This window comes from Alligator sinensis, unplaced genomic scaffold, assembly GCF_000455745.1.
Source record: "Alligator sinensis unplaced genomic scaffold, ASM45574v1 scaffold796_1, whole genome shotgun sequence".
Classification (NCBI taxonomy): Eukaryota; Metazoa; Chordata; order Crocodylia; family Alligatoridae; genus Alligator; species Alligator sinensis.
The window spans coordinates 2003423-2019161 of NW_005842141.1; the positions used below are offsets into that span (position 1 = coordinate 2003423).

General features: G+C 42.4%; 1 protein-coding gene across 2 annotated transcripts in view; it reads left to right on the plus strand.

Annotated features, from left to right (window-relative positions):
- Window positions 1–15739, plus strand: part of ZPBP (zona pellucida binding protein) — a 59116-nt gene that overhangs the window by 16971 nt on the left and 26406 nt on the right. The window contains exon 4 of one of the 2 annotated variants that reach the window (XM_014520693.1): window positions 14018–14167. The exons of the other annotated variant lie outside the window; for it this stretch is intronic. Coding sequence (XP_014376179.1) covers window positions 14018–14167 — 150 coding nt within the window. The remainder of the gene's footprint in view (window positions 1–14017; window positions 14168–15739) is intronic. 2 annotated transcript variants of the gene reach the window in all.

Here is a 15739-nt window from a genome sequence, read left to right on the forward strand (position 1 = left end):
TTCAGCAGTTGGGTTTTTTTCTTTTTACAACCAAAAAAACCTCTCTCATGATTTGTTGTCAATTCTGTCACATGCATTGGGCTTGAGGGTTGCTTTTCCTTCCACAATTAATTATTTTTGACTGATTTTTCTTTTTGAGATTCATTTACTCTACATATTATAATTGTAGCAGCTAGGAAGGCTAGCATCAAACTTTAGGCTTCATGCATACTCATGATATCAGATGCCCAACCTTTAGAATTTCTGGAGTCTAAGAAGTAACTGAAATGTGTTTGATCCACATGAACTTTTCTGGTTCAACTGTTAAAGATTTGGAAAGCCTTTTACGCCAACTGAAACACTCTTCAGAGCTAATTGATGTGGTTTGATACTGAATATCTGGCTCCATTGGTACTGAAAGACTACACAGGCAGTAAACTAAGAAGATAATTGGAGTTAGGTTATTCTAAGAAATTGGCTTAAATTGGCAATTAGATACTTCACCATCACTCTGAGGGAATTAGGTATTTGAGACCCAAGAACAGTCAATAATAGTCCAGTGTTCTTTGCTTGTCTCTGAAAATCTTATCCTGAAAGTTTAAAAACTGACTTTAAGGCATAATAGAATCATAGAAAACTAGGATTTGGTGGGACCTCAAGAGGTCATCTAGTCTATCCCCCTGCTCAAATCAGGACTCTCCCCAACTAGATTATCCCAGCCACGGCTTTGTCTAGCCAGGTCTTAAAAACCTTCAAGGATGGAGATTCCACAACCTCCTTGGGTAATCTGTTCTAGTGCTTTACTACCCTCCCAGTGAGGGTATCTAACCTAGTGAAGCTATCTAACCTAACCTTTCCTTGCTGCCACTTGAGACCATTGTTCCTTGTTCTGTCATTTGCTACCATCACAGTACTCCAGATGTGGCTTCACCTGTGCCAAATAGAGGGGAATAATCACTTCCCTCAAATAGGCAACACTCCTATTAATGCAGCTCAGCATGCTGTTAGCCTTCTTCACAACAAGGGCACACTGTTGAATCATATTCAGTTTATTGTCCACTATAACCCCCAGATCCTTTTCTGTGGAGCTGCTGCTAAATCAGTTGGTCTCCAGCCTATGCTGATGCCTAGAACTGTTCCATCCTAAGTGCAGGACTTAGCACTTCTACTTATTGAACTTCATGGGATTTCTTTTCATCCAGTCCTCCAACTTGTTGAGGTGTCTCTGACTCCTAGCCCTACCCTCCAGTGTATCTACTACTCCCCCCAGCTTGGTGTCATCTGCAAAGTTGCTGAGGGTGTGCTCCATCCCATCCTCCAGATTGTTGATAAAGATATTGAACAAAACTGGACATTGCCAGCACCACCATCCATTGCTTCCTTTTAGTGGCAGAGACATCAATCCTCCTAACCTTGGGGGTACCTAGCCTGGCCTCTTCCACCAATGGAACATGCTCCTGTTCCTTTCTTCCTCTTTCTCCTCCTCCTCTGCTGCTTAGGCTCTATATCTGTTCTTCAGGGAAACTGCTGCAGGTGGAGATAGAGCCATAGAACTGAAAGGGACCTGTAGGATCATCAAATCCAGTTCCCTGCTGTGGGCAGGAAGTTATTAGGCTCAGACAAGCTAAACAAGGTGCCAGTCCAGCCTCATCTTGAACACCTATAAGGAGGGTGACTGCACCACCTCTGCTGGGAGTTTGTTCCAGATTCTGGTGACCCTTACAGAGAAAAAGTTTTTTCTTGTGTCTAGTCTGAATTTACCCTCTATTAGTTTATGCCCATTGGTCCTTGTCCTCCCTTGAGGTGCCTTCCTGAAGAGTTGCTCCCCTAGTTCTTGATGCTCACCCCTGACATACTTGTAGGCAGCTATCAAGTCATCTCTCAGCCTTCTCTTACTCAGACTGAACAGGCCCATTCCTGGAGTCTCTCCTCCATGCCCTTAACCACATGGGTGGCACATCATTGTACCAGCCTGAGCTACCCTCTTGAGCTTGTCCACATCTTTCTTGAAGTGTGGTGCCCAGAACTTGACACAGTACTCCAGCTGAGGCCTAACCAGCACTGAATAGAGAGGGAGGAGCACCTCTCTGGATCTATTGCCCAGACATCAGCTGATGAATGCCAGAGTTCTGTTTGCCCTTCTGACAACCTTATTGCACTGTTAGCTCATTTTCATCTTCCAGTCAATTGTGACCCCCAGGTCACATTCAGATGCTGTGCCAGCCACTGGACTACATGTAGTTAATGGTGAGGGTTCTTCCTACCTAGGCAGGAAGGACTTGCAATTCTCCTTTTTAAATCTCATCTGATTTTGTTCTGCCCATGAATCCAGTCTGTCCAGGTCATCCTGAATCATTGCCCTCTCCTCTGGTGTGCCCGTGTTTCCCCACAGCCTAGTGTTGTCCGCAAGCTTAAATATTGAGCTTTCCACCTCCTCATCCAAGTCATTAACAAATATATTAAAGAGCATGGGTCCAAGGACCAATCCCTGGGGGGCACCACTGGAGATGTGCCTCCAAGATGAGGCCATCCCATCGATTACAACTCTCTGGGACCAGCCTCTAAGCCAGTTTTCCACTCACCTCCCTGTAGACTGGTCCAGCCCAGTACCCTCCAGTTTGATTGAGAGAATCTCGTAGGAAATGGAATCAAAGGCTTTACTGAAATCTAGGTTAAATGATGTCAACCTCATGTCCCTCATCCAGACGGCTAGTTACCTGGTCGTAGAAGGACACTAGGTTAGTCAGGCATGATCTACGCTTGATAAAACCATGCTGGTTGCTTCATAACACCCCTTCAGTTACCAGCTTGGGATTGATGGCCTCCTTAACACATTTTTCAAAGATTTTACCCAGGACCAAAGTCAGATTGACCAGGCTGTAGTTTGCCAAGTCATCCCTCATCCCTTGCTTAAAGATGGGCACCGCATCGGCCCTCTTCCTGTTGTCTGAGACGACTCCTGAGCTGCACGATTCTTCAAACAGCTTGGTGAGTGGTGCTGCTATAAGCTCAGCCAGTTCTTTCAGGACTCTCAGGTGCAGGTCATCTGGCCCAGCAGACTTAAAAGCATTCAGGTGTTGTAGGAGATCCCTCACTTGTTCAGGACTAATTTAATGTAATCTGCTGTCTTCCCCACATTCCTTGGGACTCTGGTCAGGCAAACAGCTCCCATTTGATTACAGGAATATCAATGTGAAGTATTAATTTAGGAGTTCTGCCTTTTTCCGGGCATCACTTGTGGGCTGCCCCTGAGCATTCAGTAGGGGTCCCACAGTGGATTCTGATGTTTTCTTGCTCCCTATGTATCTGTAGACTCTTTGCTGTCTTTTATGCTGGTTGCCAGCTTGATTTTCATGCCTGCCTTAGCTTTCCGTGTGTCGTATCTGCAGACCCTGGCAGCTGATTCCTTTCTGGTAGCTGATCTGTTCTTCCATTGCTAATATGCTTCTTCTTTCTTTTCCAATAGCACTCTAATATCCCTGTTGGCTCCTTTCCTGCTTTTTGTCTGCATAGGGATGGCCTGTTTTTAAGCTGTGAGAATTGCCTCCTTAAGGAAGCACTACCATTCCTGGACTCCCAAATCTTCCAGTTGCTGGTTGTAGAGGACCTCTTCAACCGGCCTCTTGAGCCTGCCAAAATCTGCCTTCCTGAAATCTAGGACTTCTGCTCTGCTGACTGATTTCCCAGTCTTATGGTGGATGGTGAACCTTATCAGGTCGTGATCGCTGTTGCCCAGAGTACCACCAATTCTCAGAGATCTCCAGGACTGCAGAGGAAGGACTGCCAGAGGCAGGACATCTCATCTCACCTGTGATGTCCTCCCCCTTGGTCAGCACCAAATCCAGCATGGTCTTACCCCTAGTAGGCCCTTCAACAACCTGTGTCAGAAACATATTGCCTGTTGCTGCCAAGAAGTTAGCTGACCTGCTGGAGGTGGCCGAGTGGTCTTCCCAACACATGTCAGGTTGCTTGAAGTCGCCCATGACAATCATGTCTTTAGTGTGAGCTGCCTCAATCAGCTCTCCAGAGAATGCCTGATTGCACTCCTCCCCTTGGGAAGGAGGCCTGTAGTAGACTCCCACCATCAGGTCTTCCTCTCCTGATCCCCCTTGTATCCTGACCCAGAGGGTCTCAAGGGGCCCTTTCCTGCTCTCAAACGTGACCTGCAGGGAGAAGTACGACTCTTTCACATAGAGGGCCACACCTCCTCCCTTCTTCCCGACCTGATCCTTCCTCTAAAGCCTGTAGCCCTCAATATTCACTGCCTAATCGTGTGTGTCATCCCACCAGGTCTCTGTCAACCCAATCAGACCAAATTCCTCGTCAACCAGAAGGAGTGCCAGTTCGTCCTGTTTGTTTCCCATGCTTCTGGCATTCTCATAAATATACCTGAGTTACCCCTTGGTTGCCTCAGATTTTCTGTCACGCTGCCTGTGTCTCAGGATGTTAGTACTTATCTGGACGTCCATTGCTTGAATGTCCTCCCGTGTGTCATTGTGGCTAGAGGATTCATGCACAGCAGTGGAACCTTCTCTCCAAGAGATGAAGAGTTCTGCTTGCTGCCAGAGGTCCCAAGCTTCCAGATTCCCCCTTTAATGGGAGCCCATGTACTCTTCCTTCTCTAGCACTGCCTCTGGCAGTCCTTCCTCTGCAGTCCTGGAGATCTCATCAGGCATCAAATCGACAAAGTCCTCATGGCAGAGGAAGCTTTGGAGCCTTGCCATCTCTTTCTATAATTATCTTGCTGGTTCCCTGAGGGACACCACCAGGAGGCACTGCTCACATCGCAGGCACTTCCCCACCTGGCTATTACTGGAAATAACCTGCAAGCTGCAGTCTCCAGTGCCAAACCAGGACCTGGGTGGAAGCCTTCAGGGTGAGCAGTCCTGCCTGGACAGACACCTCGCAGGTGCAAGCAGAGGAAGAGCTGGCTATGGCAGTGACAGTGGATTTGGCATTGCAGTGTCCTCCAGCCATTTCTCTAGGTCTCTTAATCCAATGTCTGTCTCTCCCACCCCTTTCTGCGAGCAGACCTTCCCAAGAAAACTCCCCTTTAAACTGGCCTGTTCAGTACTCTTTGGTCCCAATGGTTCTGTATGGTTTTGAGCTATTCCTCTACGTGGTGTTTTATCCCTAAGTTTTTTAAGCTCTAAACTAGAATGTAATTTATACATATTTTTTAGAATTTTTTTCTTCTGTGTGTTTACATATGAAATAATTATTTCATTTGATCCCCTGGGTTACCCTGCTTCTGAGCCACTTGAGGATCCAGTCACTATTAATTTTATCTCTAAGTGTTTTATAGCAATGCATCTGAAACACTGGGGATAGCAGGTAATCATTTACTTAAAAGATTTGATAAAATCCTTCAAGAGGGATTATTAAGAAAAAATAATCTTTGAGAAAGGGCATGTCCTGTTGAGAATAGCTTATTGTTGGGAAGTAGAACAAAAATAAATGGCTTTTTCTCACAGTAAAGAAGAAAAATAGAGCATTCTCCAGAATATCCCAAAGTTAGTATTAGGACCAGCACTATTTAGTATTAGGTTGATAATTTGGGGAGGAAACTGGATAGCAAGTTTTTAATGCACTGATATTAACATTGTTAATTTTCTTTTGATTTTTTTAGGAGGCTTTTTTGAGGCTGCACCTATATAGGGCATCTTGTCACTGAAATGTAACAGCCCTTCCTTTCTACAGCTTTGCTGTAACTGCAGACCATCAGTTCTGTGCATCATCTTACTGCAGTTAGACTAATGGGAGGGGTTCAGAAAGGAGAATAAAAAATTATTGTAGTGCTGGTGGAACAGAGTTATACAATAAAATGACACAAAAGGGGGTTACATACCCTACAGATGTTTCACTAATACCCACTGTAATTCCAAAGCCTTTTTTGTTTATGGTGTTCAAGTTAAACTTTTAAGGAGCTGACACATATTTAGGGCAGTGCCGAGTCAGACCCTGAAAAGTCCTGTGAATGAAAGAGGGATAATGCTTCACAGATTTTTAATGGCTGGGGGAATATGATCTACAAGGTGCTGCATTGTAAGCTCACCTAGAGACAGACCTAGCTCTTCCTCTTCAGCCCTTTTCACCTGGCTAATGAGTCTTGTGGCATTTTCATAGAGCATTTCTTGTAGTTCATGGGATCTTCTCTGCTTTCCTGCCTGATAAGGTCCTGTTGCAGGTCTGGTGTGGGTCTGGCATGCCCATAGTCCTGTATTTCCTTCTTGTACGTCTGTGAGGTATAGAAAAGAAACAATCTTTGTGGACTCCAGAGCACAAGCTTATCAGTTGCTGCCAATCCTTACTTGGCAGAAAACTTGCTGTATTCTCTCTTCACTGTCTAGTGATTTGAGGGCCAAGTTGAATCTGGACACCAAGAATGCAGTGTAGTGTAGCTTAGAGGGTGATAGATTGTCTTTTGAGGTGTTCAGTTTTGGTTGCCTTATGCAAAAGTTTTAGTGCAGCCACAGGAGAGTGTCAGAAATGGCTAGATATGGCAGGGTTTAAAATGGTGAACAGTTGAAAAGGCTAGTATAATTTATCCTGAAAAAGACTTGTTAAGGATATAACTCAAGTTTTCTATATGTTCTTTATATTTTTTTTAATCTTTCCCGTTTTTTTGCCTTTCCACAAGCGTACACTTTTTCAAATTTAAGATAGGCAGTTGGGAATAAATTAACACAACATGTTTTATGCTGCCTATCTGTGCTGTAACTGTTTAATTCAGTAGTAGTATATGGAATCTTTCTGATTCCTTTGCACTGTCAGCAGGGCTGTAACAAGCGGAGTTACAAGCCCAGGACAAACCCACCCAGAAGGAAGGGGCAGCATGCAGTTCCTAGAGGTGGGGAAGAATGCACAGGTTCAGAGAGTGGAGACTGGGGGAGAGAGGTTAGCGGTTCCAAGAACAGGGGCAGAGTGGGGCATTCTTACCCACACTGGGAATTTCTAAGCAGTTCTGGTGGAGTTGCTGCATCCAGGCATGCTCTGCTTACCCTGGCAGTGATTCTTAAAAGTAGTAGCTGGGGACTGTTTCAGAGTTACTGGCCTGGAACTAAGTGCTGTTGGGGCATGAACTTCATGGGAGTGGGTGCTGATTCAGGCAGCACTCCTAACTTGAGACCTGGGGCAGGTACCTCTTTCACCCAGCCCTAGTTACGCTACTGACTGCCAGAGCAACAGAGAACAGTTGGGCTGGGGATATATATGGCCCGTAGTTCTTATGCCTCTGCCTGTCTTATGCAAATTGTAGATCATTTATAAATTGCTGACCTTCTGTTTGCTGTACTTCAGAAGAACAAAGTTTATCTGTAACATTATAATAGATGTATATCAGAAGTGATATGATCTAATTAATCTGAATTATGTCATCCATTTCTCAGTTTTTTTTCTCAAAGACCCGCTGATACAGAAAAACTGGATTCCATACCTTGCATGTGAAAAAGGCTCTGAGTTTTTATTTTGATATGAGTAAGATACTTGGTAAAACCACTAGACATTTTGTGCCTGCTGGCAATGGAGGTAGAAAGCACTTCTCCACACAGTGTCTCTAGTGGGTTATGGAATAGAGAAAATCCCACACAATTTACTGATTCGTTTTGATGCACTGGCTGGGGGAGTAGTTAGCTGATTGCACGATTTCACAACAATTACACACTTAATTTATACAACACAATTTTATTTTAAAACTCTTTGCTACGTATATAACACTGCTTAGCTTTAAGAAACACCACAAACATTAAAAACACAATAATTACATATATCAGAAACAATGCTCCAAATGCACTTCCTTCCCAAACAATGCTATAAGAATTAGTGTTACAAAAACAACTACAATTACAACTAAAAGTTAAATTTGAATCAATACTGTTATTTTTCATAATATACTTACAATCCTAGAATTCCGAGAAGCCAAATACCAAAATATGGTTTCATTCCTCAGTAGTACGATTTAATGGGTTGGCCTCAGTAGTACGGTTCAATGGGCTGGCCTCAGCAATACGATTCAATGAGCTGGGCTCAGCAGTGATAGGACTACGTCCCCTTCCTTCAGTCCCTTTCGGGCGCTCCGCGGCTTCAGCGTGAACTAAGGGATTCGTGTTCACGGAGAGGCTTGATTAGGTGATCAATCTAATCCGACCTTATACTTGCGATTCTTCCTTCGTTGTTCTGCAAGTGAAGTCACCTCCAAATTGGGACAGTAAGTTACAGGTTTTTATTGAGTGAGCTGCCGTCATTGGGCTCCTCCTACTCAATTTATCATAACTCCCAAATTTGGGCTCGGATCTTACTCAACAGAAATTACCTTTGTTGAGCATTTTAAAATTATTCTTGGGGAGACTTCCATATCACTGTAAATACTTTTTTCTTTTTACCAGTCTGGTTAAAAGGCCCCAGGCTTTGATTTCTCGGAATTTAGGACATTTACTTTCTTTGTAAAAAACTTCTAAAGGTACAATTTAGATTAAGGTTTTAGGCGAAGTCAGGACATTTCGCACGTAGCTCCAAAACAATGAGCTAGATAAGGAGATAGATCCTATCTTCTTCCTGAAACTGGCTAATGGGCAACCTTTACAAACATTCAAACTATTTCATTCAATATGACATCCCCCCGTGCCCATTAGGCAGTTTGATTACAATTATATTTCATTACTAAGCCTTACAAACTTATTATGATGATTCCATGACAACATACACAAAATTAATTTTCCCAAAATGATTAACCCAAACAATCCTATGATGCTTATTATAACATATATCACCCATTTTCCCGAAAATACAGTCTTTATAGTGTTCCATAGTTGTTGTCCTATCGATCCTATTTCATGTATAGTAGATTTAACACCATTCCCCACTGCATTTCCAATCGTGGCTAGTCCTTCTAACACCGAAGCTGATGGTGCATTGAGGATCTTGCTGGCGTTAAGTAATTTCAAGTAAGTAATGTGTTCTCCATAGTCCTTTGACAACATCACTAATTGTCCAGTTTCCAAGTTAAACGATATATGAGTCAAATTTAATTCCTGCAAGTCAATGTCCCACGCAGATAGTTGGGAATGCACCTTATTCTTCTCAGTCGTGCTCCAATGATCTGCAGCGATCCACGGGATACCTGTTTTGGACCAAAGTACTACCTCCATACTGGAGTGTAGATTATTAATTTTTGGCTCTATTATGCACACACATTTCCTTGCAAATGTGTCTCTCCATAACTGAGCTCCAGGCTCACAGGGTGAGTTTTGAGGGATATTATATTTTATTTCCATTATTTCCCCTGTATCTCTCCAGAACTGACCCTCTTGCTTACAGGGCTGGAGTTGAGGAATATCATATCCCATTTCTGCTATTTCATAATACTGGGTTGCTTCATCTTGGGGTGTTAAGTCAAAAGCATAATCATAGTTTAATATGTTCACTTGAACAGTTTTAGTGTAGATTTTGCATTTGCAATCAGTACATTGCACAATATGGGTCTGATTCCATGCTTCCAATTCAGAACATTTATCATTTAATTTTACTTGGTTGGTGTTTACTTGTGTGCAATTATGCTTGGTACACCGCATGGTGGGTAATGTACCTGTATGTTTTCCTCCAATGCGGGTATGTACTGTCCAACCCATTAGTGGGTTCACTGAACAAAGCCATTGTACACTTCCCTGATTTTCGTGACTAAATAGCATAATTATTTGACTATGACATTCTACATAAGGTATATGTCCAGCATCTGTGAATTTCTTCCTTAAATTTGTTACAATAAGTTGTTCAAAGGTGCTGGATTCATGAAATTGTGTACAGGTAATGAACTGTAATCTAGCTTGGATTTTCCTCATGTTAGAATTAGTGATATTTTCATTCTGTTCAGTTAATGTTATGAAATTTTGCATTCTTTGTGTAATGTTTTTTGTAATGGTTACATGTGTAGTGGCAAATCCCAAAAGTGACATGAATTCAGGTTTTACTGTTTCTTCCCATTCTTTATCTTGATTTTGCTGTGCCCAGTCTGTCCAGACTGACCTACGCTTTCTTTGTGGTTGCGTGCAGTTAATGTTATATGTAATGCGCATGGCAGTACGGGAATATTCAGGAAATTTTAAATGCCAGGCTATTGTGCTTTGTTCTTGGTGCGGTGGATCCCTTATAATTAAGAGATAAGGTAATATCCCTTTTCTAGTATGTACTATAGTCCGACACCAAGTGCTAGTAGTAAGCCGGCCACTGTTCTGGACAGTGTTAGGTTTCCAGAAAAGTTTATTCCACTTACATTGGATGATACCATAGGGGTCTACTGTAGCATTTTCAAATAACCCTACTGGTATAATAGTTAATTTTACCCCAAATACACCTTTTTCTGGGTGTGTTCTCACAAAACCCCATGGTGTTGGATAATACTCAGTTTCATTTATCCCTGCTTCTGTTAATTTAATGCCATATGGATATGGTCCATTAATTATATCACGAGGATTTAATAATTTGGAGGGGTTCCATGGTCCTTCCCAAGGAATATTACATTTAAGGGAATAACCTGGTATTGTGAGATTCCATACATCAGCATTATATCCCAGAATCACGTTGGGTGGTCTAGGTACTGGTTTGCATAATGTTGCATTGGTTAGCCACATCCAGTTTTCATCTCTGGGATCATTTTCATCCTTGATCTCCCACTGTTGCCACTTCAATCCTTGACACCTGTAACAAAATTAAATGATTGCTTAGGTCCTTGTGAGGCCTAGCTTCGTGAGGTTAGCCAACTTTGGTGTACTAATATTGTTTGATTTTCTTCAGTTAAACAAAAATAAGTGTTGGGATGTTTCCCCAATTGATCAATTACACCTTTTGTTACTTCTTCTTCTTTGGGTAGGTGTATCCACACTTTATCACCCTTTTTATACTTATATGTCCACACTAGAAACTCTTTCTTTTCGTGTTTCAACCACATGGTTTTATCATTATTGCACTGAATTAAGGTGGCATGCAATACTGCATCCCAGTTTTTAAAGAAATTGATTTTAAATTTGTTTTCAATTGTGTCTTCAAAATACCAATGTGTCTTTCCACAACCCCATTAGATTGTGGATGATAAGGAGTGTGCACATGGTGTTCTATATTATTAATTTGGGATTTTTCTTCATTTCTTCCTCCTGCACTATGTTTCCTAGCTGATCAGCTACTTCCCAGGGTGTTTGTCCCACCAACGGGAGTAGCCAGGCTTTTACTCCTGGAGTTTTCAGAACATTTGATGCTACCTCTAACGACATCCTGTTGCAAGTTATTTGTTCAGGAGTGGTGATAAACAAACAATCATTCCTTAATCTCTGTTGTACTGCCGATAGGGTGTTTGGGGGTGCTGTCCAATGGGCAAAACTAATTCCCCATATTATATACCTGATGCTATTCATACCCCCTTCTAAATTTTGGGGAAAGCTTAGAGCTCCCAAATGATTTTTTACCCCGGTGGCAATTAATCCAGCTAAAGTTATGGGATACATGCCTCCCGGAATTATATTCATGGTATTTGTGAGAATTGCCCCCTTACTCCATCCCGAATTTCTTATTAGTGGAAGGGCCTCCTCTGAACTTAATAGGATTCCTATTCCAGTTTCTTCCTCTATAATCCTTCCTACCCACACGTAGCAATTTTCATTAGTACGTCGTGCTGTTCTCCTAGCCAAATCCTCTATTTCCTCCCTGTTCCTTTCTCTATAGATATTCTGCCTAACTGCAGGATTTGTGCCTTGTTGTTTCCAACTAGTAGTTACTATAGGACATGCCTCCAGTACTGGCTCTGCTCTACCCTTAGCTATCAATCAGCAAGTCACAACGAAGAAGTCTTTCAAACAAACTCCATTTTTATATCACCCAAAAACAGGATTCTGAAAGACTTTTTTTCTTCCTTCTAGAGAAATGTATACTGTTAGGAAGTCAGAACAGCAGGAGCCACCTCTGGGATAATATTTGATGGAACTGCTTACAACACATTGCAACAAGCCTCTTATTATTCCTTCTTCAAGAGTCCTGCAGAGCAGATGTCTATGATACATTACAATAGCAGAGTTCTCTACACTTCATTTGGCAGCCTCATGTGGATAGCAAAGGCACTCCCTGGAAGAACTGTTTGTAACCTACTTGCAAGCTCTGGCTATATGGAAAATGGCACCGGACTACATTCAGAAATACAGCACTACTAGAATACACCAGCATCCAAATGCATTTCAGCTTCTAAATAATACGTTCAGAGCACTCACTTTTAAGGCATATGCATATTTTCCCCATTTAACGTGGAAGTATATAACTTTGTCTCTAGTGGGTTATGGAATAGAGAAAATCCCACACAATTTACTGATTCGTTTTGATGCGCTGGCTGGGGGAGTAGTTAGCTGATTGCACGATTTCACAATGATTACACACTTAATTTATACAACACAATTTTATTTTAAAACTCTTTGCTACGTATATAACACTGCTTAGCTTTAAGAAACACCACAAACATTAAAAACACAATAATTACATATATCAGAAACAATGCTCCGAATGCACTTCCTTCCCAAACAATGCTATAAGAATTAGTGTTACAAAAACAACTACAATTACAACTAAAAGTTAAATTTGAATCAATACTGTTATTTTTCATAATATACTTACAATCCTAGAATTCCGAGAAGCCAAATACCAAAATATGGTTTCATTCCTCAGTAGTACGATTTAATGGGTTGGCCTCAGTAGTACGGTTCAATGGGCTGGCCTCAGCAATACGATTCAATGAGCTGGGCTCAGCAGTGATAGGACTACGTCCCCTTCCTTCAGTCCCTTTCGGGCGCTCCGCGGCTTCAGCGTGAACTAAGGGATTCGTGTTCACGGAGAGGCTTGATTAGGTGATCAATCTAATCCGACCTTATACTTGCGATTCTTCCTTCGTTGTTCTGCAAGTGAAGTCACCTCCAAATTGGGACAGTAAGTTACAGGTTTTTATTGAGTGAGCTGCCGTCATTGGGCTCCTCCTACTCAATTTATCATACCTCCCAAATTTGGGCTCGGATCTTACTCAACAGAAATTACCTTTGTTGAGCATTTTAAATTATTCTTGGGGAGACTTCCATAGCACTGTAAATACTTTTTTTTTTTTTTACCAGTCTGGTTAAAAGGCCTTAGGCTTTGATGTCTCGGAATTTAGGACATTTGTTTTCTTTGTAAAAAACTTCTAAAGATACAATTTAAATTAAGACTTTAAGTGAAGTCAGGACATTTCGCACGTAGCTCCAAAACAATGAGCTAGATAAGGAGATAAATCCTATCTTCTTCCTGAAACTGGCTAATGGGCAACCTTTACAAACATTCAAACTATTTCATTCAATATGACACACAGGTTTTATCAAAGTGGATTAGAATATGCCTTAAAACCTGTTATAACTTATTCTGGGCTTCTGGGGCTCACTCCACTGCCTCATGCCTTTGTAGTATTTCTGTCATGTAAATCTATCGGACTGCTGCCTGTCAGCACTGCCTCTTCACTGGCATTTGTATGTGAGGTTTATCTTGGGAAGGTGGTCTGGTAGTCCTTACTGTCTGCTTCAGAGTTTGCTGCTGGTTAAGTTCCAGCAATATGCAGAGATAATTCTTAAAGAAAAGTAACTTCTTACTAGTAACTATAGCTGTTTTTTTTAATATATTGCCTCTGCATAATTAGACCTTCCACTCCTGCTGGGAGTCTGCTACAATTGGAAGCTATAAATTTCTAGAAAGAACATCACTGGTTGAAGTTGCAAAATACTTTTATACTTTTATAACTGAATGTTTGGTAGTGTATTAGGGGAGAGAGGGGGTTCTCAAAGCTCAGAAATATCAGGGCGTATATCCCCAAAACGATAAATGTCCAGGAACAGTGCAGTCACATACTACAGTTAACGAGTTACCTGTCCTTATTAAGGCTATAACAGTATGATTCTGTGCACATTAAACATTGTCATTCATATTTATCCATCTGATAGTCTCATGTTATAATGGAAACTAAACTTACTTTACTTGTTTTATTTACTAGAAAATAGCAGTGTGAAAATAACACCCACAGGAACCCTAATATTCAGACATTTCAAATACGACATGAGTGGAGTTTATACCTGTTCCATTGTATATAAACCAACTGCAGAGCAGAGTGAAAAAAACTACTTAATCAAATATGTGATTTATGGTAAGATGTCAGAACAGATCAGTGCATTTTTATGTTGTAAATGTTCTTTCTTTTTTTGTTTTTAAATGGTATGTCAATATTTTGAAAACATATTAATTCATTAATTTAATTGGGAGTTAAAGGCATTTAGTGTATTTTAATAAACTGTGTTTAATAAGAGTCAGCTATCAGGGAATTCATTGAATGTAATTTACAGTCATAGAAAAAGTTCTTGCTTTTTGACTGAGAAATTTTAAGTATAGCTCTGTTTTATAAAAGGAGACACAAAACATAATTGGAAAATAGAAATCTGAAAAACTGGGTACCTGGACATCCTTAAACACCATGCAAAATAGTCTCATTTCATATTGAAATATCATAGAATCATACATAAGTAGGGCTGGAAGGGACCTCCATAAGTTATTTAAACCCCTGCCTAATTTCCGTCATTAATTCAGGATTATCCTAAACCATCCTATACAAATCCCCCGTCTAACCTCTTAGCAAAACTACAGTGAACCCTGACACAACCTCGATCCTGGGCAAGCTGTTCGAGAAAATTATTCTGGCACACATCCAGGAGGGGCCAGCAGGGAAATGCATGCTCAGGGGCAACCAGCACGGGTTCATCAGCGGCAGGTCATGTCAGACCAACCTGGTGGCCTTCTACGATCAGGTCACTAAATCACTGGATGCAGGGGTAGCAGTGAATATAGTCTTCCTGGACTTCCGGAAGGCTTTCAACACTGTCTCTCACCCCGTTCTCATTAGGAAACTGGGGGACTGTGGCGTAGACACCCACACAGTCCAATGGGTCGCCAACTGGCTAGAGAGCCACACCCAGAGGGTGGTAGTGGATGGGTCCTTCTCGGCCTGGAAGGACGTGGGCAGTGGGGTCCCTCAGGGCTCGGTCCTCGGGCCCGCCCTGTTCAACATCTTCATCAGTGATTTGGATGAGGGGGTGCAAAGCACCCTGTTCAAATTTGCTGATGACACCAAGATGTGGGGGGATGTGGGCACAATAGAAGGGAGCAACAGGCTACAGTTGGACCTTGACAGGTTACAAGGATGGGCGGAGGAGAACAGGATGGGGTTCAACACAGACAAGTGCAAGGTGATGCACTTGGGGAGGAGCAACCGGCACCATACCTACAGGCTGGGGAAATCCCCTCTTGTCAGCACGGAGGTGGAAAAGGATCTTGGAGTCATTATTGACTCCAAGATGAACATGGCTCAGCAGTGTGGGGAGGCGCCTAGGAAGGCCAACTGTACCTTGTCGTGCATCCACAGATGCATTTCAAGCAGGACCAAGGAGGTGATCCCCCCCCTCTATGCGGCACTGGTCAGGCCGCAGCTAGAGTACTGCGTCCAGTTCTGGGAGCTGCACTTTAAGAGGGATGTGGACAGCATCGAGAGGGTCCAGAGGAGGGCCACTCGCATGATCAAGGGACAGCAGGGCAGGTCCTATGAGGAAAGGTTACGGGACCTGAACCTGTTCAGCCTCCAGAAGAGAAGGCTGAGGGGGGAATCTTGTGGCCTGCTATAAACTAGTCAGGGGGGATCAACAGGCACTGGGGGAGTCCCTGTCCCCCC